General features: G+C 45.4%; 1 protein-coding gene across 1 annotated transcript in view; it reads left to right on the plus strand.

Annotated features, from left to right (window-relative positions):
* The window catches only part of XPNPEP3 (X-prolyl aminopeptidase 3), a 231,135-nt gene that overhangs the window by 126,119 nt on the left and 78,564 nt on the right, over window positions 1-26,452 (plus strand). The window contains exon 6 of the mRNA XM_030202992.1: window positions 12,754-12,816. Coding sequence (XP_030058852.1) covers window positions 12,754-12,816 — 63 coding nt within the window. The remainder of the gene's footprint in view (window positions 1-12,753; window positions 12,817-26,452) is intronic.

The following is a 26,452-nucleotide window of genomic DNA, read 5'->3' on the forward strand; positions in this document are numbered from 1 at the left end:
AAGAACTGAAACAACCCAATTTTCAGCACCAAAGTCATCAGCGTCTTGTTTCTCACCATACTTGAATTTTATGCTGTTCCTCTCCTTCCACCTTTCCAACCATCCAACAGTGGCTTTGAATTCAGTTAGTCCAAGACTTTCAGCTAGCTAGTTAGCTTTCTCCATAAGTAGAGGACCACTGACAGGAAACTGTCTGCTCCTGACTCGAGAAAACCACCGAAGAAGAGCATCTTCTACCTCCTCAGCTTTTCCCGCCTGTTTTCGTTTCCATTGTGGATTTGTATTGTTTTGCCAGTCTTCCAGAAGCTGGTCTTTCTGCTTCAAGACACGTGAAATTTGACTGGGATTGACACCATATTCTTTAGCATTAGATGATTGACTGTTTGTTTTCTAATTTTTTAAGAACTTCTATTCTCTCAGCCAGTGTTAAAGTCTTACAGTTCCGCCGTGACGACGACCCCGGTGTACGCTCTAACAACATTCTTTTGCTTATTCTGCCTGTGGCAGTTAAAGAGGCAATAAATTTGAAATCTCGTTGGTTGTCACGCGCCTATTGGCTTCTATATTCCATGCACGCGCTTATGCGGAGTCTTTCCTGCAGAGGAGCGGTCTTAAACCATGCATATAAGCAAATCTTGCACTTATCAGTGGTGCGCTAAACTACTACTACTACTACTTAACATTTCCAGAGCGCTACTAGGGTTACGCAGTGCTGTACAGTTTAACAAAGAAGGACAGTCCCTGCTCGAAGGAGCTTACAATCTAAAGGACGAAATGTCAAGTTGGGGCAGTCAAGATTTCCTGAATAGAGGTATAGTGGTTAGGTGCCAAAGGCGACATTGAAGAGGTGGGCTTTGAGCAAGGATTTGAAGATGGGCAGGGAGGGGGCCTGGCGTATGGGCTCAGGGAGTTTATTCCAAGCATGGGGTGAGGCGAGGCAGAAAGGGCGGAGCCTGGAGTTGGCGGTGGTGGAGAAGGGTAGTGAGAGGAGGAATTTGCCTTGAGAGCGGAGGTTACGGGTAGGAACGTAAGGGGAGATGAGAGTAGAGGGGTAAGGAGGGGCTGCAGACCGAGTATATTTGTAGGTTAGTACGAGAAGCTTGAACTGTATGCGGTACCTGATCGGAAGCCAGTGAAGTGACTTGAGGAGAGGGGTGATATGAGTATATCGGTCCAGGCGGAAGATAAGGTGTGCAGCCGAGTTCTGAACGGACTGAAGGGAGGATAAATGGCTAAGTGGGAGGCCAGTGAGGAGTAGGTTGCAGTAGTCAAGGCGAGAGGTAATGAGAAAGTGGATGAGAGTTCAGGTGGTGTGCTCAGAGAGGAAAGGGCGAATTTTGCTAATTTTATAGAGGAAGAAGTGACAGGTCTTGGCTATCTGCTGGATATGCGCAGGGAAGGAGAGGGAGGAGTCGAAGATGACTCCGAGGTTGCGGGCAGATGAGATGGGGACGATGAAGGTGTTATCAACTGAGATAGAGAGTGGAGGGAGAGGGGAAGTGGGTTTGGGTGGGAAGACAATAAGCTCGGTCTTGGCCATATTCAGTTTCAGGTGGCGGTTGGACATCCAGGCAGCAATGTCGGATAAGCAAGCCGATACTTTGGCCTGGGTTTCGGCAGTGATGTCTGGTGTGGAGAGGTAAAGCTGGGTGTCTTCAGCATAAAGATGGTATTGGAAACCATGAGATGAGATGAGGGAGCCCAGGGAAGAGGTGTAGATTGAAAAAAGAAGGGGTCCAAGGACAGATCCCTGAGGAACTCCAACAGAGAGCGGATGGGGGTGGAGGAAGAACCATGAGACTGTACTCTGAAGGTACAGTGGGAGAGATAAGAGGAGAACCAGGAGAGGACAGAACCCTGGAACCCAAATGAGGGCAGTGTGGCAAGAAGTAAATTGTGATTGACAATGTCAAAAGCGACGGATAGGTCGAGGAGGATGAGGATGGAGTAGTGACCTTTGGATTTGGCAAGGAACAGGTCATTGCAGACTTTAGATAGTTCTGTTTCTGTCGAGTGTAGGGGGCGAAAGCCGGATTGAAGCGGATCGAGGATGGCATGAGAGGAGAGAAAATCAAGGCAACGGCTGTGAACGGCGCGTTCAAGTATCTTGGAGAGGAAGGGTAGGAGGGAAATGGGGCGTAGTTGGAGGGACAGGTAGGGTCAAGTGATGGTTTTTTGAGGAGTGGTGTGACAACAGCATGCTTGAAGGTGTCAGGGACAGTTGCAGTGGAGAGAGAGAGGTTGAGGATATGACAGATGGGGGGGGTGACAGTAGGAGAGATGGTGTTAAGTAAGTTGGTGGGGATGGGGTCTGAGGAACAGGTAGTACATTTCGAGGAAGAAAGAAGATGGGCGGTTTCCTCTTCGGTGATATCAGGAAAAGAGGAGAAGGAGGCCTGGGTTGGTTGGTTGAGGGAGTGGGTTATAGGGTGAAGAGGAGGAGATGGTTTGGTGGTGAATTCGAGGTTGATCTTCTGCACCTTGTCGCGGAAGTAGTCAGCTAGTGATTGAGGAGAGAGTGAGGGGGGGGTGGGAGTGGAGGGCACTTTGAAGAGGGAGTTAAGGGTGGCGAAGAGACGACGAGGGTTAGAGCTGAGGGAATTAGTCAATTGGGTGTAATAGTCCTGTTTGGCGAGGAATAGGGAGGACTGGAAGGAGGATAGCATGAATTTGTAATGAATGAAATCAGTATGGGTGCGAGATTTCTTCCAGAGGCGTTCGCCGATCGGGTGCAAGGAGTCAGCCAGGGCTGGGGATTAGTACGCCTTGTGGGACAGGAGATGGATGGTGCAAGGGTGTCCAGAGCAGAGGAGAGAGTGGCATTGTAAGTGGAGACAGCCTTGTCGACAGACTCGGAGGACATTATGGAAGGGAGGAGATTAGAGATACTAGAGGAAAAGGTTGGAGGGTCAACAGCCTGGAGATTCCTGGAAGTAGTGGTTAGTGTTGGGCGGGACTGCGGGGGAGGGTGATGAAGTGTGAAGGTGATCAGGTGATGGTCAGAGAGAGGAAGAGCTGAGGCGCAGAAATTGGAGGGTGAGCAGGTAGAGGAGAGGACGAGGTCAAGACAGTGGCCAGATTGGTGAGTAGGGGTGGTGGAGCTCAGTTGGAGGTTGAAGGAGGAGGTTAGAGTGAGGAACTGAGAAGCATATGAGTCGGATGGGTTATCAGTGTGTATGTTAAAGTCTCAAAGAATGAGGGATGGGGATGAGGGCTCAAGAAAAACGGAGAGCCAGGCATCAAAGTCAGTAAGGAAGGAAGAGAGGGACTTATCAGGGGGGGCGGTAAATGACTGCAACTCTGAGTGGCAGCAGGTAGAATAGACGGAGTGAACTTCAAAGGATGAGAAGCAGTGAGAGGTTGAAAACTGCAGGAGGGCAAAAGTAGTAACCCAACGCCGCCACCGCAGCCAACTGGGCGGGGAGAATGGGAGAAAAGATAACTTCCATGGCATAGGGCCGCGATTGAGGCAGAGTCGTCAGGGGTGAGCCAGGTTTCAGTTAGGGCGAGCAGTTGAAGGTAACGGGAGATGAAGAGATCATGGGTGAAGGAAAGTTTGTTGCAGACCGAGTGGGCATTCCACAGGGCACACGAGGCACAGGGGAGGGAAGAGGGGAATAGAGATGAGATTGGAGACATCGCGGAAACGTTTGCATGGATGAGACGAGGACCGGTGTGGGGGACCTGGGTTGGGATTGATGTCTCCCGCGGATAGCAGAAGAAGGAGCAAGAGAGTGCGGAGGAGGGTGGGGGAGGTAGGGCGATGAAGGCAACGAAGACGGGATGAGCTTAGGAGGAATGGGGAAGGGTTCATGGCAGGAAGGAGGTGTTAAAGGTTGAGAGCTAGGAAGGAGGAGGAGGACAGTAGAGATGGTGAGGTAGTGGGGGACGGGGATGGGTAGGGTATTGCAGAAGTGAGCAGGACGGGAGAGGACATGGATGGGCAGTGAGTTAGTGTGATATACAGCGGTGGGGAGGGGGAAAAGATTAGGAAGGGACAGGGCAAGGAAGAGAATGTGTAAGGGGGCCATAAGTAGTGACTGAGGTGTTTACGGGTGCAAATGTAGTGACTGAGGTGTTAAGCAACAGGTAGGGCAGGAAAGCCGGACTGGAGGCTTAAAACTGGAACAGCAGGCAACAATTTGGAACAGAAGGTGGGTAGGCTGGTGGGTAGGCAGGTGGTCTGACAGGCCAATTGGCAGGTGGGGAGGTAAGTAGAGGGGCTGGCGGTGGGTAGGTAGGTTGATGGGGCCAGCATGCAGGTAGGTTGCTGGGCTGGGGGCAAGCAGGTAGATGGGCTGGGAGACAGGCAGGTTGAAGGGTGAGCAGTCAGTCAGGGGAGTGATGGGCTGGCAGGTAGAGGGGCTGGGAGGCAGGCAGGTTGAAGGGTGAGCAGTCAGGAGAGTGATGGGCTGGCGGGGGAGGCAGGTAAGTAGTTGTGCATGCTAGGGGGCAGGCAGGTTGTTGATGGGCAGGCAAGTTGAAGGGCTGACAAGCAGGTAGGTTGGTTGATTGGCTAGCAGGCAGGAACAGGTGAGTGCAGTGGAGAGCACAGCAGCAGGACTGGAACAAGCTGGAATAATTGGAGCAGAGGAGAGCAGAGCAGCAGGATTGGAGCAAGCTGGAGCAGAAATTGATGGTGCCAAAAACAGGACAGAAGTACGGCATGCAGTTAAACAGAGCATGTGCTTATCTGACGTGCAGTTAAATGGAGTGATATATATATATATATATATATATATATATATATATATATATATATATATATATATATATATATATATATAACCTTTCTTTTTTAATAAAACTGAACTTTGGGACTCTTCTCTGCAGGTTAGCTGGAGGTTCCAGTGGTTGGTGGACAGATTCCTTCCTTGGTCAGTTGCTGATAAAGAAGTTCAGGTAGTCGACTGAATTCCAGACTCACAGAACTATTTTCATTTAGGCTGTAGTGACGGGATACATTTCTGTCACAGCCAGCATGCCTGAGGAGATGCATGAATACAGCCTGAATGAAGGCCATGGCAGAGCACACTAGGTGCCACTCCTGGTGCAAGGGCCAGCGAGGTGCAACAGAAGAGTGTTGTTCTTCCAACAATGGTCCCTCCCCTATTGCGGCTTGTGGGGGGAGCCCTATGGAAAGCAAGCAGTGTTCTTGCTCAGATTGAGAAGCTTTTTGTGCCTTCTCAGACATGTGAATCTCAGGTGGAAACTGCGGGAAGAGTCACCATTTTACCCCATGGCTTATTTGAATCTCCTTCTGGCATGTTATCTCTTGGTGAAGTAACCAGTGCTCAGACCTCAGAATTCAGTCAAGGAAGTTCCTCTAACACTGCTGAGGTCACAGAATTTTTTAGGACCTTCTAATGCCTTGGGAGAGTCACCATTTTACCCCATGGCTTATTTGAATCTCCTTCTGGCATGTTATCTCTTGGTGAAGTAACCAGTGCTCAGACCTCAGAATTCAGTCAAGGAAGTTCCTCTAACACTGCTGAGGTCACAGAATTTTTTAGGACCTTCTAATGCCTTGGGAGAGTCCCTGGGCTCAAGAATTCAGTTTTCCCCAGAATTTGTATTAGCTTCTTTGTAAGGCCTTTTTTCTGAAGCGCACTCATAGATTCATAATGTGGAGGAACTTCCTTCACTTTCTCTAGGGGCTGGGGACCTTCAGCTTGAAAGATCAGATATCTGGAAGCGCTGGACAATTGGAAGTGTCAATCAGAAGTTACAGCAGTGTGGGCTGAGACCATGCAGGGTCATTAGGAACTAAAGCAGGTTCTTAGCCAGAAGAGCTGGAAGAAGAACTAATTCCTTTAGAAGAGGGAGGTGACCCAATGATTGTTTTTTTCCTGTACGAATTTCCAAAACCCTGGAGACCTTGACCATATGGAGACCAGGTCCTAGTGAGGATTAGAAAGTCTCTCTTCCAAAACTTTTCCATTTCATCAAGCCATTCAAGGTCTTATTTTGGCAGAGAGGGAAGTCCCTGAGTTGTGACTCAGAGTGGGCAAAGCTATGGCTAAGCTGTATCCTTTGCTTCATGAGGAGAAGGAGAAGCTAAGACAGCCTAAGGTAGATGCCTTTGTGACAGTGGTTGTCAAGAATACTACTATCCCAGTGGAAGGAGATTCTTCTCTGAAAGATGTATTGGATCACATATTGGAAATTTTGTTTAAACAAGCATTGATATTTCAGCTCTGAGTCTCCAGGCAGCAGTGTACAGTGCCTGTGTTCAAGAGCTTCCCTTCAATGGATCCAGCAGAACTGAGGGCTGACTCAGGGGAAGGCTCGGAGGAGTCCACAGACACTGTTTATCTAGAGAGGACTGTTGCTTACGTGACAGATGACCTAATTAGAGTTTTTGTAAGAAATGTACTGGTGGTAGTCTCTACAAGACAACTTTTATGGCTCTGTAATTGGTCTGCAGAGACAACTTTTGAAAAACTGTCTCAGCAAACTTCACTTCAGGGGCAAGCTGCTTTATGGTGAGAACCCGGAAACACTCGTCAAAGATTAGGAGACCCTAAGCAGCAGAGATTACCCAAAGATAAACCAAAGTGCTCTGCGAGACAAACCTCCTTGAGAACCAGGTTTCAGGATGCTCAAGAGATACAAATCTGAGAAGTCAGGGGCAGTCGGGGGCTTTACGCTATTCAAGATTTCAGATATAACAGCCTTTCTTTTGAGTAGACAGTAAAAGAAATAGTCGAGAACCTTGAGGCCAAGGTGCTTCTCTGGTATCCCAATAATGCCCTCCCAATCCAATCTTCACAGGGACGAATCGAAGACCGCTCTCCCCATTCCTGGAGGAATGGACCAAAATCGGACCAGTAGGTTTTGGATGTGATAAAGCACTGTTACAAGTTGGAGTTTTCCTGTACTCTGGCAGATTCTTTTATAGTGTCACCTTGTTGCACTCCTTCCAAATAAGTGGCAATACAAACCACTTACAGAACCTCGGCCTCACAGCTGTGGAACTGGTCCCACAGAATGAGTAGGGGACTAGAAGATATTTCATTGTTGCAAAGAAAGAAGAGGCATTATGTCCAACTTTGGATCTCAAAGGTGTCAATCATGCCTTGTGTATCACACGCTTCAGGATGGAAGCTTTAAGATTCTTGATGCTTGTGATTCTGGTAAAGTATTTCCAGTTTTAAGTGATGCCCTTTGAATTGGCAACAGTATCCAGGACATTTTCCAAGGTGGTGGTTGTAGTGGCAGCATTCTCTGCTGAGAGATAATCAGGATTCACCCCTGTTTGGACAGCTATCTGCTTTGAAGCAGTATGCCAAAGGACAGAGAAGTTATATCCAAAGTCTTATTACTTCTCCAATCCCTAGGCTAATTAGTTGACCTCTGCAAGAGTAATCTAGTTCCTTCTCAGGATCTGGACTATTTGGAAGTAATATTCAGCACCAAGTTAGGGATGTTTTTTTCTCCTGAAACAGAAGTTATTAAAGCTGCAGTCTTAGATCATATTGCTGCTCAGTCAAAAGGCTTCTTGAGCATGGGACAATATGCAGGCTCTGGAGTCCATGGTGGTGAGATCTAGACCTGTAAGCTCATGTTCACATGAGACCCTTGCAGATTTCACTGCTCAGACGGTGGTCAGCACACTTAGAGCACTGCGAGTATCATCTACCTTGGACATCTCAAGTGAGGAACAGCATGAAGTAATGGCTTCAAAAACACAATTTACTTCAAGGAATGCTTCTTCAGACTCCAAACTGCATGTTTATTCAACTGGAGGTCTCACTGTCATGACCAAGTAGCACAGGACACATGGTCTTGGAATGAGGTGTCCTAGTCAATCAGTTTTCTGGAGCCCAGGGCAGCTTGGTTAGTGCTTTAGACTTTTTGCCAGTTGGTATGTAGCAACGTGGTGTGGGTGTTCTCTAACAACGCAAGCTTACATCAGCAAACAGGGAGTCACCAAAAGTGTGGCTGTAGCCCAGGAGGCAAGTCTGTTACTGGCATGGGTAGAGCAACATTTGTTGATCCTATCAGCAGCACACATTGCCTGAGTACAGAATATTATTATTATTATTAACATTTGTATAGCGCTACCAGACGCACGCAGCGCTGAACACCTGACACAGCGAGACAGTCCCTGCTCGATAGAGCTTACAATCTAAAAATACAGACAGACAAGACAATACCCAAGCAGACTATCTCAGCAGGTACTCTCCTGATCCAGGATAGTGGAAACTCTCCAATGGCCTTCATTCTCATAACTTCTTGGTTGGAGCAGGCCAATCTTGGATTGCATAGCAACAAGAGACAATGCCAAGGTTCCATTCTGCTTCAGTCAATGGAAAGATCATGGATTCAAGGGGCTGGACGCAGTGTTACAACCTTGGCCACTCGGAGGAGTTACTATATATATTTCCACCACTTCAAATGCTAAGACAAGTGCTTCCAAGAGTATCATCCCATCCAGGCTGAATGATTCTAATAGCTCCAGACTGCCCGAGGAGACCTTGGTTCCCAGACCTAATATATCTCAACATCAATCATCTACTTCACCTTTCCCAGAAGAGGGGCCTTCTACTCCAAGGTCTGGTAATCCATGGAGTACCTAGCTCCCTCTTGTCTTATGGCTTGGCTCTTGAGAGGTCATATTTGAAACATAGAGGATATTTTGAAGAAGTGATTGTGCTGCTTCAGGTTAGAAGATCTTCTGCCTCCATGAGGTATGCAAGAATCTGGCGGGGTTTTTAATTTGGTGTGCGGATAGAACACTATCTCCTTTTGCGACTACAAAAGCTCACATTTTGGCTTTTCTTCAGGAGGGATACCAAGGACTGGGTCTGGGGTCTTTAAAGTTTCAGGTGGAAGCTTTGTCCTACTTCAGAGGGCATTTGCAAACGTCCTGTTTAGTGGCACACCTGGAGATGTGTCATTTTCTCAGGGATGTGACATATATTTATTGACCTGTTTGCAGTTCCTGTTCTTAGTGGAGTCTGAATTTAATAGTCAAAGCATTAGGGTACCAGGCTTTTGAATCTTTATGAGAGTGACATTGAAAGACCTCACTCTTAAGGTGGTGGTCTTGTTTGCTATCTTGTCAACTCGAAAAATATCTGAGTTACAAGCTTTATCATTCAGGGACATCTTCCTTTGCTTTACTGAAGCAGGAGGAAAAATAATGGAGTTGCTGCTGAAAGAAAAGATAGTTAACTCTCTAGACTCCAATGGGCTGCAGGATCCAAGGCAACATGGTTGTACTACAAGAAAACCCTGCCAAACGAATCTGATTGATTTGCAAAGCTGAGACATTGACATCACTTCATACATTTGCAAACCACTATAGGCTCAATGTTGGGGCATGAGAGTTGGCTGCTTTTGGAGCCAAAGTTATTCGAGCAGAGGTATCAGAATCCCATTCTTTATAAGGATTGCTTTTTACATCCCTCAGGTTCTGGACTGATCTGGATAGGGTGCTGAGGAAGGTGAAATTAGGTCTTACCTGTTAATTTGTTTTTCCTTTAGTCCAGAGACTCGCCTAAAGATTGTATTAGTATTATATGAGCACTAATGATGTTTTGCTATTTACTTTGAAAGGTTGAAAGTTTATTCTGATATTTTTTATGTTTAACAATTTTTATTGATCATAACATACCAACATACATTGTCACAGCATGACCATATAGATATCAACCACAGTTACATTCAGTACGCCTAAGTGCTGGACAGTGATCTCTAATTTTACACTTATACCCTACCACCCTTCTTCCTTCCTATATCTGCCAGACGTTTATTCTGATATTTTAATGTTCAAACATTTTTTATTGGTGTCAAAAATAACACAACATCCCATATAGAGAGCTGAAAACAATTCAGCAGCAAACATGAGATAAATAACACAAAAATTACAAAAGTACACCTTAACCTACTCCTCCCCCCTTTATAGTTGAACAAGATTTATTGGAGAAAAGAAAAAAAATGACCTGAAACATTGAAGAGCAATATCTCCATATGTTGATATACCAGTAGCAAACTCCCTCCCCCCCCCCAACCCCCTCCCCCTTCCTTCCCCACGCAATTACAGTGGATATGGTGACAACCTAGGGTGACTTTAACATCAGCTCTTATTCCTGAGAAGTTAAACTTTCGCAAGTACAATTAAGATGTCGCAATTTTCCTCTATAATCATTGAGGCTTCGTCCTCAAGGACTTAAAATTTGTAGATAAGGGCTCCAAAGCTTCAAAAAGTGCTGCCTGTGCTTGGGGGATCCCCTCGCTTCTTTAGCCTCCCAGGCAACCAGAAGATGCACCTGGTTCCTCCAATGCCAAAATGCCAGAGGATCCAATGTTGTCCAGTATTGCAAAATAATTTTCCTGGCCACCAGGCTCAATTACGACATAAAAGGATGGCATGTGTAGCCAGGGGACAGTAAGCACCAGGCTTGTCAAGTAAAAATTGTTCCCTGAATATTGAGATCAAGCAATCTATACAGGAACCTTCCAATCCGCCCCCCCCCCCCCCCAAAAAATTTTGAATCCTTGAGCATGACCAAAAAGCATGAAAGAAAGTGTGTCTTGACAAATGACAATTAGGGCAACCAGTGTAAGAAATATAGAAATACTAGCCGTTGAGCCCGTAAAAACGGGCTAGTAAAGGAAGGGGGGGGGTTGAAAGCCCCCCCCCCGAATAGGTCGCCGCCCATCCCGGAGTCGCCACCGCCGCCCCCCCCCCCCCCCGGAGTCCCTTCCGCCACCCCTCCACCCAGGCCGGGTACCTGGCTTCACTATTCAAACCGCCGGAACGCAGCACACAGCTCATCTGAGCTGCCGTCGGCCTTCCTTCTTCTCTGCGTGTGTTCCGCCCTCGTGTGACGTAACGTCGGCGAGGGTGGGACACAGGCAGGGAAGGAAGGCCTACGGCAGCTCAGATGAGCTGTGTGCTATGTTCCGGCGGTTTGAATAGTGAGCCAGGTACCCGGCCCAGGTGGAGGGTGGGTGGCGGCGGCAACTCCGGGTGGGTGGGGGGAGCGGTAGCGGCAACCCTGGGGGGGGGGAGCGATGGCGGTTCCCTCACTCGCAGGTGCGCAGGTTCCCTCTCTGTCACGCTCCCGTCATCACGTATTGACGCGGGAGCGGGACAGAGAGGGTCTCTACTGGGCATTTGCGAGTGAGTACGCCTCTTGCCATTTATATGTTTGATATGGCATTTTCATATAATAGGCCTTAGCTAAGATGTCTTTAAAAGAAAGCATTTTACTATATCTTAGCTGTTTGAATCATTGCACAAAGGAATCTGTAAGAAGCAGGAGAAGGGGGAGGAAGGGGAAGACTTTAGTCATGCCCCAGAGCTGAAATAGACTACTGCATGAAGCAGAAGGCGGAGAGCTGGACATCTGCAAGATAACTATGAACAAAGAAACTACAGAGAGTAAGGTGGGGGAAGGGGGGAGAAGTTCAGAGCTGCTGTTATATAGAACCCAAGCAGACAGACGACAGTCAGCCAATGAGAAAAACTTAGGGGCAGACACTTAAATGTAACTATAAAGTCTGTGGAATCTTATAGAAATATGTGTGTATATAGAGATAAGCTCCAAGTTAGAGCTGACAGAATACACACCCACCCTTGCAAGGATGATTTGAATAATAAATTGCTTAATTAAGCTTTGATTCATCAATCTGATTTTATGAATCCTATTTTTGTATAGGTTCTCAGGTTATCTGGGGGCTATTTATAACAACCAGATACCTCTTAATGAGGCAGTGACATCCCAGTCCTCCAAGGAAACCCCCAAATCCTCCGCCCACCTAGCCCTCAACACTGAGAAGTCCCTGTCTGGGTCTCCTCGAACAAGGAGCCCGACACATCCCCGAAACAGGCCGGAGTCCAAGACTTCTCGAAAGAAGTCCCGAACTCGTGATCCCAAATGGATCCCCAGGAGAGACCCATCCAAGGAGGAGATATAATGCTTAAGTTGCACGTATGCGAAGCGGTTTACCCCAGTTGTTAGTCTCTGTCTTGAACTGCTGGTTCATGGGCATAACTCGCAGGTTCTGAACTGGTGTGGTAGGACTAAAGGAAAGAAAATTAATTGGTAAGATCTAATTTCTCCATTTTACGTAATATGGTTCTTGTTGTTAACCCAGTTAAGCTGAATTAAATTTTATAGTTTGCTAGAGTGAGAAAGATGAGCTAAATGTAACTATATATCATGTGATGAGTCCTTCTGCTTGAGTGTTGTTAGTCTTCATATCTTAAACTCAAAGATATAACTTGTGGCATGGGCCACTTTGGTTACTGTAAGATCAGTGTGCTGCTTTAAAAATGGGACTGATCAGTTATAGATAGTCAATGGGATACTATGATTATATTGTTTTGTTGTCTGGCTATCTAGTTTGTCTTCTCAGAACTGATAGGAACTGCTATAAACTCGTGAATTAGGGAGTCAAAGAAAGACAAACTATAGAGAAACAGAGAATATGATGGCAGATGAGAACTGTAAAGCCCATTCAGTTTGACTATTTTTTTTCCCTGTTGAGTTGTCGTTATCTTCATATTCAAAGATTTCTTTTGGTTTATCAGCTTCTCTTTTCTACTGGTATTATTTTGCTCTGTGCTTCCTTACTTTCCTGTAGCTCTGACCACTCCTTTACCACAACATAGTTCAGGCCTGAAATCATTAACCAAAGATCTCTTGTATTTGGTGCACATCAGTACCCCCATCAAATAGTTATACTGGAAAAACTGCTAACCATAAACTGTGTTCTGTTTTTACATTTTTTTTACAGGCTTTTATTGAGACCATGTTTGCGAAGAAAGCACCCATTGATGAATCCTTTTTGTATGCTAAGGTGAATATAGATTATATTTTAATTTTAAATTGTGGTGGGGGGGGGTTCTTAGTTCTATTCTGTTTGTCCAATATTGCATTTCATTTATTACACTTTGCAGGCACGTCTACAAAAGTGTTTACAGTAACTTAAATCATAAAACATTTACTAGGTGGTGTTTAAGGGGGGGGGGCCTTGGTGCACGAGAAACCTGCGCACCAATGCCACTGGTGAAAGGGGCCCTTTATGAGAGGCTACCTCTGTTCATGTGTGAAAAAGGCCAGGCATTCTGTTAGCATCAAGTGTTTGTGTAAAACTGATCTGTACTAATCCAGCTCATTTTGTTTTCCAATAGGTGTATTAATGTTGTTCTGACCATTGCAGTGCTCAGAATGTTTTTTCTAGGAAGGACTTTGGGTGACCCCTTGAAGTTTGCTTGTAAACATACTAGATTCTGTGGTCCAACTTGTTAAGAATACTTTTTACTTTGTAATTTTAAAAAAGTAGTCTTAATAGCTGTACTTTATTACTTTTATTTGAGGTTTTTTTTTGTTTGTTTTTTGGATAAGACTTTCTACTTTTACTTCACTACTTTTGAAGTCAGTACTTTTACTTTTTACTTAAGTACTTTTAAAAAGTAACAACCTCATCTCTGCATACACTGTAACTTAAACCAGTACAAAGAACTTGCCTTGATTTTAGCCACCCATCTTGTCCCCATCTATATATCTGCACTTGGCCCCTCGGTTATATGGTAAGCCTGTATTATAGAAAAGCATTAGCATCATGTCTATGTTATTTGAATGTTCTAATGAGTGCTTATTAGATGTTTCATTAGTATTATGCTGACATTGTATTATATCTGTTATTTGAATTGGAGTGCTGTTTAATGTGTATATTTTTGATCCTGTTTCGTGGTAGTCCTATTATTATGTTAAGATTACCTCATTTAGGGCCCTGTTTGTTTATTTATTTATTTGTTTCATTTGTATCCCACATTTTCCCACCTATTTGCAGGCTCAATGTGGCTTACGTGGTACCGCAACGGCGTTCGCCAGTTGCGGTATGAACAAATACAGGTGTTATTGTGGTAAAAGAAGGTTCGTGTTTGGCAGATACATTGGGGAAGTTAGGGAGGGGGGGATGAGGGTTAAGGTATGTCCATTACAATCTTTGGTTTTGCAGTGTCGCAGGAACTTAGGTTTTTATGTTGGATCGGTGGAGTATGCCTTTTTGAACAGGTTTGTTTTTAGTTTTTTCTGGAAACTTAGGTGGTCATTCGTTGTTTTTATTATCTTTGGCAGAGCGTTCCATAGTTGTGCGCTTAAGTAAGAAAAGCTGGATGCATAAGTTGATTTGTATTTGAGTCCTTTAGTACTTGGGTAGTTTACAAAGGCGCACTAGCGTTTTTAGCGTGTGCTAATGGTGTAGACACCCATAGGAATATTATGGGCATCTACACGGTTAGCGTGCACTAAAAATGCTAGCACGCCTTTGTAAATAGGGTCCTTATGTATTTGTATTTGTATATTGGTCATTTTTATTATTGTTATGCTGTTAACAAAATTGTAACTTTTTGTTAAACTGAACCTGCTGTATACCACTTTGGGTGAATCTCTTCATAAAGGTGGTTAATAAATCCCAATAAATAAATATCAAATATTTAAAACATCCAGTTTTTCAAAATATTACTGCGGATTCCCTTTTCAGCACTAATATTCCTCTCATAAAAATTTAGGAAACAGCTGCACTTTCAAATGTTTGAGAAACACCAGGAGATAATCTTGTAATCTTAACTCTGACATCAAACCGTTCCATAAATGGGCTGCTACAGTAGAAAAGACATGATCCCATGTCCTCTGCAAACTGTATTTCCTTCCCCATAGAAGGACTAACTTTCTATCTAGGGCAGATCTCAATGGGTTATCCAAACCTATATCTTTCACTGACTTCTGAAGGTAACCAGGGGCCATACCCTTCAATGCTTTACAGACCCACACCAAAATTTGTATTGGCTGCTGGTGAGAGCAGAGTGCCAACTCAAAGAACTCAATATATTTATTAAATGATCTCTGTGCTTCAGCACTCCAGTGAAACTGCTCTGTAGTGTTTTGGACTAGTTATAACCTCCACAGCTCCTGCTGAAGTACTGCCAGAGTTGCAGTAGTGCAACTTAGACATCACTAATGTTTGTACCACAATTTTCAAGTTCTTATTATTATCAAAAGGGCTTGATTTGTGATCCACAAGCAACCATTCAAAATAATATCTCACCAGATCAGAGATGTGTTCCCTAGAGGTAAGCTGAGCATAAAGTCTTACTCCTTCTGTACAGAATAATTAACTGACATCAAGGAAACTTCAAGCAGACATCTGCAATGTAGGCAACACCTTCATTTTCCCAATCCACAATAGTTCTGACTTTTTATTGTTCAGTCTCAGTGTATGCTTCTTCCACCAGTTCTTAATAGCCCCGCAAATCTTCTGTTCAGTTTAACCACTCCCACTGTACCCTCTCTCCCAACCAGAGCTAGAATTAGTAGGTCATTAGTATAACAATAATACTGTATAACTAGAAATTAAATTGATGTAGAGAGAAAATTTTCTTTCTGTACTGTCTGAAGACCATATCACGTGCTTTGGAAAGGTCAAGTAGAACAGCTGGCATATCCTCCCCATCTCCTATTAAATAGACTCCATTTAAGAGCAATATTTTAAAAAATATTTTTATATTTGGATTTGCTCACACCTTTTTCAGTAGTAACTCAAGGTAGTTACAATCAGGTGTACTAGGTATCTCCCTGTCCCCAGAGGGCTCACATTCTAATTTTGTACCTGAGGCAATGGAGGATTACGTAACTTGTCCAATAGAAATAATGTCTCTGAAAGATGTATCCTGAAGCCTGAATGAAACTGTTCTAACACTTTAATCTCACCCATAAATGCAAGTAACTGCTTAGCCACCACATTTTCCAATATTTTACTCAGGAATGAGTGATTGGAAGCTGGGCAAGTAGTTTCCCTTTTATCCTAGGTCCAAGTAAGTATACATAGGAAATCAAATACGTTAGCGTTTAACTTTAAAAAAGGAGACTGTGATAAAATGAGAAGAACGGTGAAAAAAAAAACTTAGAGGAGCAGCTGCGAGGGTCAAAATTTTACATGAGGCGTGGATGCTGTTCAAAACATCATCCTGGAAGCCCAGGCCAAATATATTCCACATATTAAAAAGGAGGTTGGAAGACCAAACGACAGCCGGTGTGGTTAAAAAGTGAGGTGAAAGAAGCTATTAGAGCTAAAAGAAATCCTTCAGAAAATGGAAGAAGGAACCGACTGAAATAATAAGAAACAGCATAAGGAATGTCAAGTCAAAAGCAAAGCGCATCTTCTCCCATTCATTGAGACACTGATAATGTGAGTTAGTCTACCTATCACATTAGCCCCTACAGACTTCAAAAGGGCTGCTGGACAAGGATTAAGATTACAGGTAGTTGGTTTGAGACAACTCAGTCTCCATTATTCTTCTTTTAAGATAAGGACTGTCGGTGAGGAAGTGACGTCACGAGATTAGATGGCTGCCTAAAACTTTTGCTCCTGCACTTCCCTGCTGAATTGAGCTATTTTCTGTGGTGCCCCACTACAAATTCAGTGCCAAATCGGGTGGACAAGGTTGGATCAACCTGTTCCACATAATGAGTAAAATATCGACTTCGCAGACGCGGGAGGGAGAACGCCACTCGACTAGGCAGATGGCGAAAGGCTTGTCGCGCCATGCGTCCCCGGAGCAGCGGCGTTCATCCGACTCTGACACTGCGTCTTCCCACGTGGATCAGCGATGTTCGGCTCTTAAAAAGAAAAGCTACCCAAAGACCTTGCGAAATGCCTTGAAGCGATACGCGAAGAAATTAAGGTGTCCAGGGTGGAAATTCTGGAACACGTGGACTCCATCAGCCTCGATTTACGAGAGCTGGGAGGCCGCGTGGTGGCACTAGAGGAGAGGGCCGACGAGCAGGCAGAGGCTAATGCGGCCATGGACGCGAGCATCAATCAACTGACTGAACAGGCGGAGGATCTACAATATAAGATGGACGATTTAGAAAACAGAGGGCGCAGACATAATTGAGATTCCGGGGAGTACCTGAAAATGGCGGCGGCGAAGATATTCCAACTGTTGTGCGAACTCTCTGCGAGCATATCATGGGAGAGAGCTATACCCCTGGAGAGCTGGAGATCGATCGCGCACACTGGGCATTGGGTAAACCAATGGCAGACAGGCCTAGAGATATAATTGTGCGCTTCACATCCTTTACATTCAAGGAGCGGGTCTGGCAGCGGGCTCGTCAGCTGACCACGCTAGAATATAAAGAAGCGCGGGTCACGGTGTTTCAAGACCTTTCACTATACACGCTGGCTCAGAGGAGGGCAATGAAACCTGTCCTGGAGATCTTGAACAAGGAAAAAATTGCATATCGCTGGAGCTTCCCTTTTGCTGTATGTTTTGAGTTAAAAGGCAAACAGCTCCGGTTTCGCCGGGTCTCCGAAGCATGGCAGATTCTACACGAAGCAGGCCTGACCCCAACAGAGATAGCGCCTTCCACGAAAGCTCGCTTGCAGAAGTGGAAGCGTGTGGGTCAGAAGACTCAGAAATAAAGGAACTGAGTTGGTTTGTACGTTGGTTGACTTTGTTATAATTTTTGATGTCAGCGTAATGGGACTTATCAAACTGTTTGGCAGTTGGAAAGCTTTCAAGTGGTAAATGCTCTAACAAGGGGTGGATGTGCCACAGATGAATAGCATTATGAGCTATTAATCCATAGAGAGGGGATTTGTGTTTTGTGTGGGAGACGGGAGGGGTGGTCTATTTGATCGGTGGGTTTCTTTCTCCGACAAACCCATTCGGTGCCTGTGGCACTGTCTGGTGGGGGGATGGAGTTAGGTAGAACTGGTGGGAGTGGGGGAATTAGGAGGGCTTCTAAGGGTTGGGAACTAGATGGGAGGGTAGGAAAGGGGGGAGGACAGTGGGAGGAGGGAGGGATGCGAACACGGAAGGGATCTCGGGGTAGGGTTACAGAAGGGGGGGACTGGGTGACTGAAATGATCTTACGTACAGACTTTAATGTATACTGGGTGACTGAAATGTTTTCACGCTCATATTGTAGTGCATATTGGAATGTAAAGTTGTTGCTGAATATCAAAGCTGCACGCTATTTACATCTTGAATAATGTGTGCTGAGTTAAAGCTATTATCCTACAATGTTAAAGGTTTGAATATGCCCCAAAAGAGGCAGAAGCTCTATAGAGAGCTACAACAGTTGAAGCCACACGTGGTTCTCTTATAAGAGACGCACCTCCGAAGCAAGCATGAAAAACTTCTCTCCTGCTCGGGGTACCCTGGGGTCTATTGTGCCTCTTCTGAGGCCTCCAAAAAAAGAGGGGTGGCTGTAATGTTCCACTCAGCAGTAGAGGTAAAGGTGCTGCAAATAAAGAAGGACCCGGGAGGGCGGTTTATATTTCTACATGTCCAAATAGATCAGGTTGATTTAACGATAGCATCTGTATATGCCCCCAACAGTGGGCAGGCAGAGTTCTTTACTAGGATGAAGAATTTGCTAGCCTTATTTGTACAGGGTCCTCTAATAATGGGGGGTGATTTTAATGCAGTCCTTAACCCAGGTATGGATAGAACGGGACCTACTAATAAGGAGGGGAGAAGAGAGGCTCTAGCGCTGGAATCTTTGGCCCATTCCTTAGGTACACTAGATCTATGGAGATTGACACATATGGCGGACAGAGATTATACATATCATTCCCCAGTGCACAATTCTTATTCACGTATCGACCACATATTTGTGGATGTCTCGCTGGTAGAGCACGGTCCAACAACTGGAATAGGCAACGTAACGATCTCTGACCATGCACCTGTATGGGTCACCTTGCCAAATATAAAATTGGAAATAAAGGATAGGAGATGGACACTGAACACCAGCTTGTTGCTAGAACAGGAGGTGGAGGACGGCTATAGAAAATTGTTGAAGGAGTATTTGGAGTTTAACATCAATTCAGGCCCACCCTTAGCTATTGTGTGGGATGCAATGATGGCGGTCTCAAGGGGTTACTTTTTAAAACTAGCAAGTGCACGTTCTCAGGCACGTAAACTCCAAATAGCGAGATGTATGGACCGGATACAGGTGTTGGAGGGTCAACATAAAGCCTATAAATCCCCTCACATATTGACCCAACTGCGCGGAGAACGGATGAAGCTGGACTCTATTTATTCAGAGCAGCTCAACATGGGCCGAGAGAGGTTAAGGGCTGGAGCATACGAGTTTGCCAATAAGGCTGGCCGGCTCCTGGCTATTAAATTAAAGAGGCAAAAAGTTGACCGTACGGTAAAGCAGATACGTGATGGCACAGGCTCCATAATATATAAATCAGACCTTATTCGTAAACGCTTTAGGGAATTTTATCAAGCACTGTATACACAAGAGATCACACCCCCCTCAGAATCTATCGATACCTACTTGGCTCATAGTGAGATTTCATGCCTGACACTCCAGCACCGAGAATTGTTAGATAGGCCCGTCACTCCACTTGAGGTACAGGAGGCAATATGCAGTCTGCCCTCTTGTAAGTCGCCTGGACTGGATGGGCTTCCGAACGAATTCTATAAGAAATTTGCAATAGAATTGGCTCCACTCCTCGCGGACCTGTTCAACCAGGTGGGAAATGGGGGGAAGCTGCCCTCCTCAATGATGGAGGCTTGGATTGCGGTGTTGCCTAAGCCAGATAAAGATCCGGTTGAATGTGGTTCTTATAGACCTATTTCAATCTTGAACGCTGATGTTAAAATATTGGCTAAAGTGCTGACAAACAGATTGGCACCATTGATGCCGACACTCATACATCCTGACCAGGTTGGGTTTGTGTCGCACCGTAAGGCCACAGATAACATCAGGCGTACCCTGGACCTTATATATCTAGCAAAAAACACTAAACGGCCTCTGTGTCTGCTTAGCTTAGACGCAGAAAAAGCTTTTGACAGGGTCCATTGGCCCTTCATGTATAAGGTTCTGGAGGCCATGGGGTTTGGAGCTCAATTCAGGAGATGGATCCAGGCACTATATGATTCTCCTCGAGCGTGTGTCCGGATCAATGGGAGTAACTCAGATCTGGTTGGACTCCATAGGGGAACCAGGCAGGGATGCCCGTTGTCACCCCCCCTATTCGCAATGGTTATGGAGCCGTTTGCTTCAAAACTAAGGTTAGATCCGGGAGTGTCTGGGGCCCGTGTAGCGGTTAGAACGCATAAGGCAGCTCTTTTCTCGGATGATATTTTGTTATATGTTACTCGTCCTGTGCCCACTTTCTCTACCCTTCTGTGTCTTATAGAGGAATATTCAGCAGTCTCTGGTTTCAAAGTTAATATGACAAAATCGGAGGCTTTGAATATTTCACTTCCAGAGGACATAGTAGAGACTCTGAAGGTGCAATATCCGTTTCGGTGGGCTACAAAACACATTAAATACCTGGGGGTAAATATCACTTCCAATCTCTCTGAATTAACTGAGGCCAACTATAAGGGGCTGACTCGCAACATCAAGTTAGACTTAGAGCGTTGGGGGGATCAGGAGGTTTCGTGGTTCGGAAGGATAGCCATTGTTAAGATGAACGTGTTGCCCCGTCTATTATATTTATTCCAAGCGCTACCTGTAATGCTGCCCAGGCGACTCCTTGCATCCATGCAAGATTCTATCATGCGATTCATTTGGGCGGGTAAACGTCCGCGTTTAGCGCGTCAATTGCTCTATCAGGATAGGAGAAAGGGAGGACTAGGTGTCTCGAATCTCTTATGGTACTACAGGGCCGTTCAAGGAAAATCTGCGGTTGAATGGCATCAGAATTACCCTGATAGACAATGGGTGCATATTGAGCAACACTCTTTGGGGACGAGGCCCTTGGGATCGCTTATGTGGCTTCCTAGGCCCTTTAGAGTGCTGAGGGAGGGTATGTGTCCGTCTATATGTGTCACTCTTCACTATTGGGATAGTATGTTTCCACACGGGCGTTGTATATTAACACGTATGGCCCCTATAGCATTTAATCCTATGTTTCTGCCAGGGAACGAAGTGGGGGGTTTTCAGTGGTGGCATATGGAGGGCCTGAGCACTTGGGGTCAGATGTTCAAGGAGGATTCTCTGATCCCGTTCGAGACCTTGAAGATCAGGTACTCCATACAGGATGGGGATGAATTTGCCTACTGTCAATTAGCCCATTTCCTTAAAACTGAGGCTGTACGTCAGGTCATAAAAAGGGAACGGTTATGTTTGGAGGACATAAGTGAAAGATTTGCCTTTTCCCGGGGATTGATCAGTCGACTATATCGCAGTATTGCTGCACAGGTACCTAGCTATACTCTACATAGGAAGAGTTGGAAGAAAGAGACTGGAATGGCCCTGGGGGAGACCGAGTGAGAGAGAATAGAGCGACTCGCAGCTGGTGTGTATAGCCATGTCCCATTTAAAGAAAATGCAGTGAAAGTACTATATAGATGGTACCTTACTCCGGATCGTCTTCATCGTATATTTCCGGATTCTTCCGGGTTGTGCTGGAGGGGGTGCGGACAAAGAGGGACTATGGGTCACGTGTGGTGGAGGTGTGTAAAAGTTCGGGCATTTTGGAAGTCAGTTCATACTCGGTTACAGCAGTGGGTGGGGTGTTCAATTCCTTGGACTCCTGAGTTCTTCCTCTTCTCGGTAAAGCCTCCAGGCCTAAAGAAGCCTCAACAAATCTTGGTGCAACAGGCACTGGGGGCTGCCAGAGTAACCATAGCCTCCTATTGGAAACAGACAGGGGTCCCGCCAATCACAAAATGGCATAGCAAATTGAGTTATGTGTGTGAGATGGAGAGGTTGATAGCTGTAAGAAAACGCCAGATGAATAAATGGCAATCGATATGGAAACATTTTTCTGACCACTATGCGAAATCTGTAGTGTGATGTTATAATGATTGCAGCCTATAAGGTCATATCACTAAGCCTACTGGGAGGGAGGGATGGTGGGTAAGTAGGAAGGGGTGGGGTGGGACATGGGTGGGATAATTAGTGTATTCTGAAATGTTTAAGAAATCTTTGAAGTCTACTGAGGTTTGGTTTTGAATGTTACATTTGTAGACGAGGGGTGTACTGGCTCTACCTATGTTTATGTAATATTTATGCACTGGTGCATCATTCTTTTTGTATCGAAGCAAATCTGTATTCTTGAATTGCATAATAAAGACTTCTTACAAATAAAAAAGATAAGGACTGTCCACTGGTTGCTCTTTTTCAGCAATCCCTTTCCACACTATTTATCTTCAACACTTAATACAGAAACTTCTCTCTCTTATCCCCAAATCCTATATAATAAAATTCACCCTCAACGTTCTGAGGACACTGACGTCACTGTCAGGTCCTCCGGGCACTTCCTTCCGGTTCGAAGCCTTCGTGGTGGTGAAGCCACCGAAAACACTGTGTTCGGGCCCCGCCCTCGCGTCAAGCGTGATGACGTCAAGGGCGGAGCAATGGCATCAGTGGCTTCACAACAAACGACGCAGCAGATTGAAGGTGACGTGCCGAGGTCCGCAACAATGGCGGCCAGTGCCATCAGAACGCCGAAAGGGGTGAGTCAGGGGGGAGGTTCGGAAGGAAACCGTGCTAGCGCCCGTTTCATTAACGGAAGAAACGGGCATGTTTTACTAGTCCCTCCATAATCTTTTGTATTTTATCTGTAAAAGCACAAGAACTCATTACTCTAATCCATAGACAGATTAATCCTACTGTAACCCTAAAGTGGCTGTTCATGCAAACCTTCATCATCTACTCCCCTTACTAGGGAATGTGTTATATACAGTGGGGGAAATAAGTATTTGATCCCTTGCTGATTTTGTAAGTTTGCCCACTGACAAAGACATGAGCAGCCCATAATTGAAGGGTAGGTTATTGGTAACAGTGAGAGATAGCACATCACAAATTAAATCCGGAAAATCACATTGTGGAAAGTATATGAATTTATTTGCATTCTGCAGAGGGAAATAAGTATTTGATCCCCACCAACCAGTAAGAGATCTGGCCCCTACAGACCAGGTAGATGCTCCAAATCAACTCGTTACCTGCATGACAGACAGCTGTCGGCAATGGTCACCTGTATGAAAGACACCTGTCCACAGACTCAGTGAATCAGTCAGACTCTAACCTCTACAAAATGGCCAAGAGCAAGGAGCTGTCTAAGGATGTCAGGGACAAGATCATACACCTGCACAAGGCTGGAATGGGCTACAAAACCATCAGTAAGACGCTGGGCGAGAAGGAGACAACTGTTGGTGCCATAGTAAGAAAATGGAAGAAGTACAAAATGACTGTCAATCGACAAAGATCTGGGGCTCCACGCAAAATCTCACCTCGTGGGGTATCCTTGATCATGAGGAAGGTTAGAAATCAGCCTACAACTACAAGGGGGGAACTTGTCAATGATCTCAAGGCAGCTGGGACCACTGTCACCACGAAAACCATTGGTAACACATTACGACATAACGGATTGCAATCCTGCAGTGCCCGCAAGGTCCCCCTGCTCCGGAAGGCACATGTGACGGCCCGCCTGAAGTTTGCCAGTGAACACCTGGATGATGCCGAGAGTGATTGGGAGAAGGTGCTGTGGTCAGATGAGACAAAAATTGAGCTCTTTGGCATGAACTCAACTCGCCGTGTTTGGAGGAAGAGAAATGCTGCCTATGACCCAAAGAACACCGTCCCCACTGTCAAGCATGGAGGTGGAAATGTTATGTTTTGGGGGTGTTTCTCTGCTAAGGGCACAGGACTACTTCACCGCATCAATGGGAGAATGGATGGGGCCATGTACCGTACAATTCTGAGTGACAACCTCCTTCCCTCCGCCAGGGCCTTAAAAATGGGTCATGGCTGGGTCTTCCAGCACGACAATGACCCAAAACATACAGCCAAGGCAACAAAGGAGTGGCTCAGGAAGAAGCACATTAGGGTCATGGAGTGGCCTAGCCAGTCACCAGACCTTAATCCCATTGAAAACTTATGGAGGGAGCTGAAGATGCGAGTTGCCAAGCGACAGCCCAGAACTCTTAATGATTTAGAGATGATCTGCAAAGAGGAGTGGACCAAAATTCCTCCTGACATGTGTGCAAACCTCATCATCAACTACAGAAGACGTCTGACCGCTGTGCTTGCCAACAAGGGTTTTGCCACCAAGTATTAGGTCTTGTTTGCCAGAGGGATTAAATACTTATTTCCCTCTGCAGAATGCAAATAAATTCATATACTTTCCACAATGTGATTTTCCGGATTTAATTTGTGATGTGCTATCTCTCACTGTTACCAATAACCTACCCTTCAATTATGGGCTGCTCATGTCTTTGTCAGTGGGCAAACTTACAAAATCAGCAAGGGATCAAATACTTATTTCCCCCACTGTATATATTTTTTATATTCATCTTTATTCACATAAAGAAATACGCAGTAAGCTCCGAGATCACCAGTGTGATTCCTTCACAGTGATCAAACAAGCAAATGAAATGGAACCCCTTCCCAACCTATCCAAACTCCCAGCTCATCCCCTAACCCACCCCCATTTCCCATACCTGTGTGCTAAAGTCATAAATTAAGTAACTAACTAACTAACTTTGAGCTCTGGGAGTAAGCCTATTCCACACTGGAGACCATGTTTGTTGAAACAGCCTCCTTGCTCTTGAAGAGCCTTTCTTAGTATCCAACGGTTCCAGTTTCAATAGCTGATACAGTTTGTTTCTCCATGCTATCACAGAGGGGCTAGTAGATTGTCTCCAACAAATCAAAATACATTTCTGGACCAGCAAAAAGGTATTATGTAGTAAGGAGAGCATCCCCTTTCTCCACCTTTAGTGGAACAAAGTTAGAAAACAATTGAATGTCTGCCCTCAAGGGCAGTCTCCTGTCCAGCACAAATTGAAGGTAAGCCATTATTCCTTTCCAGAGAAGCTGATGATATACTACATATACTACATTTAGTGCATTCCGCATTCCTTGAAATCTGAGTTTCAGATGCTGAATGTGGGGATATGAATAGTCCTGCCTCCTCTGACAGAACTTCCTGTTTCCAGGCGAGATGCTACAAAGAGAGAGGCTTCAGGCTGGTGAGAGAAGCAGCATACCTTCAGCACTGCAGCGCTAGACGCAAGGTCAGAAGACCAAGATGGGCAGGTAGAAGGACCATGAGAATGAGAGAACAAGGACTGCAAGCAAGGGCTGCCACCTTCCACTCCAACAGGCCACCTCTTCTGGGCCCCACCACTGCTGCCCAGAGCCTTCCCTGCCTTACTCTGGATCCAAAGTGCCATGGGCTTATACCCGTATGGTTCTTTCCAGGTCTTCCCCACACTGCTGGCAGCCTCGAGAGCTCTTCTAACTGGCAGTTGCTTCTTCTCACAGCAGCAGGGCTGACCCAGCATCCAGCAACTGGTCTCTGCAGCCCTGGTGAGCCCTAATTTTTAATTTAGTATGGGTGAGAAGAGAAACAGAGCAATACTGAATGGTTGCGGGCGAGGGAGAGAGACCTGCCGTTAACATGCGTTAAAACGTTTAACACGCTAATCTTGTTAAATGTGCAGCCCTAGTATTTAATGTTTACCTACCTGAAAGTTTTACTTAGCCCTGGGGTCTTTTCTCACCCATCCTTGACAATCATAGTTTATGTCCTCTTCTGAGCAGACTTTGGGTACATCAGTGCCGGTGTTTCTCCCCTTGGTATTTTGTTTTTGAAAACATCTAGTTGTGGGATATTTGATTTGGGGAGACTTTACTGTTTAATAAGGCATGTGTGGTGGGGCATAAATGTTTAATGCAATATTGGTTATAAGACAAGCTACCAAGCTATTGACATTGGAGAAATCTGATAGAAGCCAGAGATGCTGGAGCAGTCTTGAATTGGAAAAGGAGATTCCTTGCCATTTGGGACCCATATCTTCAGAATCTTTCACATCGAGCACGAAGCATGATGTTGAATGACTTAAATTATTAGCCCCGTTCACAATCATTTTTGAATGTCACTCATGGGGGGGGGGGGGGGTCGGCGGGTTGAGTTCTGGTTGGTTGTTGGTGGGGGGCATAAGAACGCAGACCTTCTACTAATTTTGTTTAGATTGGTGGAGAAGGGGGGTTCCTGGGGAACAGATGTCTAAGTCTGCTATTGTATTTTATTGATGTATGGGTTGTCTGTTTCTCTGTACGTCAGTAAAATAGATATGTACCCAAGTCCTCTTCTGTAGGTTAGTCAGACTGCTCCGGGAGACACTTTGTTTCTTCTTTGATAGGTGGAAACTATTTGCTCAGCTTCCCTTGGAAAATCATCCCATGGTTCAGGAAGCCAGAATATTCTCAGTGACACCATCCAGTCAGCCAGTCCTTTCCAAGATGCAAGCCCCTCTGCTTAGGCATTTACCCTCAACAGGGAGGATCAGTAAGAACACCACCTACCCACCTATCTGTGTCACCTTATCTCCCATAGCCATGAAGTCACTTTGATATGTTCCAAGGGATATCTAGCATTCTCCAAAGATAAGCAGGACAATATGTTCTCACATTTGGTTTTGAGTGACATCATTTACGGAGCCTCGGTA

The sequence above is a fragment of the Microcaecilia unicolor genome, chromosome 1 (assembly GCF_901765095.1).
Source record: "Microcaecilia unicolor chromosome 1, aMicUni1.1, whole genome shotgun sequence".
Taxonomy (NCBI): domain Eukaryota; kingdom Metazoa; phylum Chordata; class Amphibia; order Gymnophiona; family Siphonopidae; genus Microcaecilia; species Microcaecilia unicolor.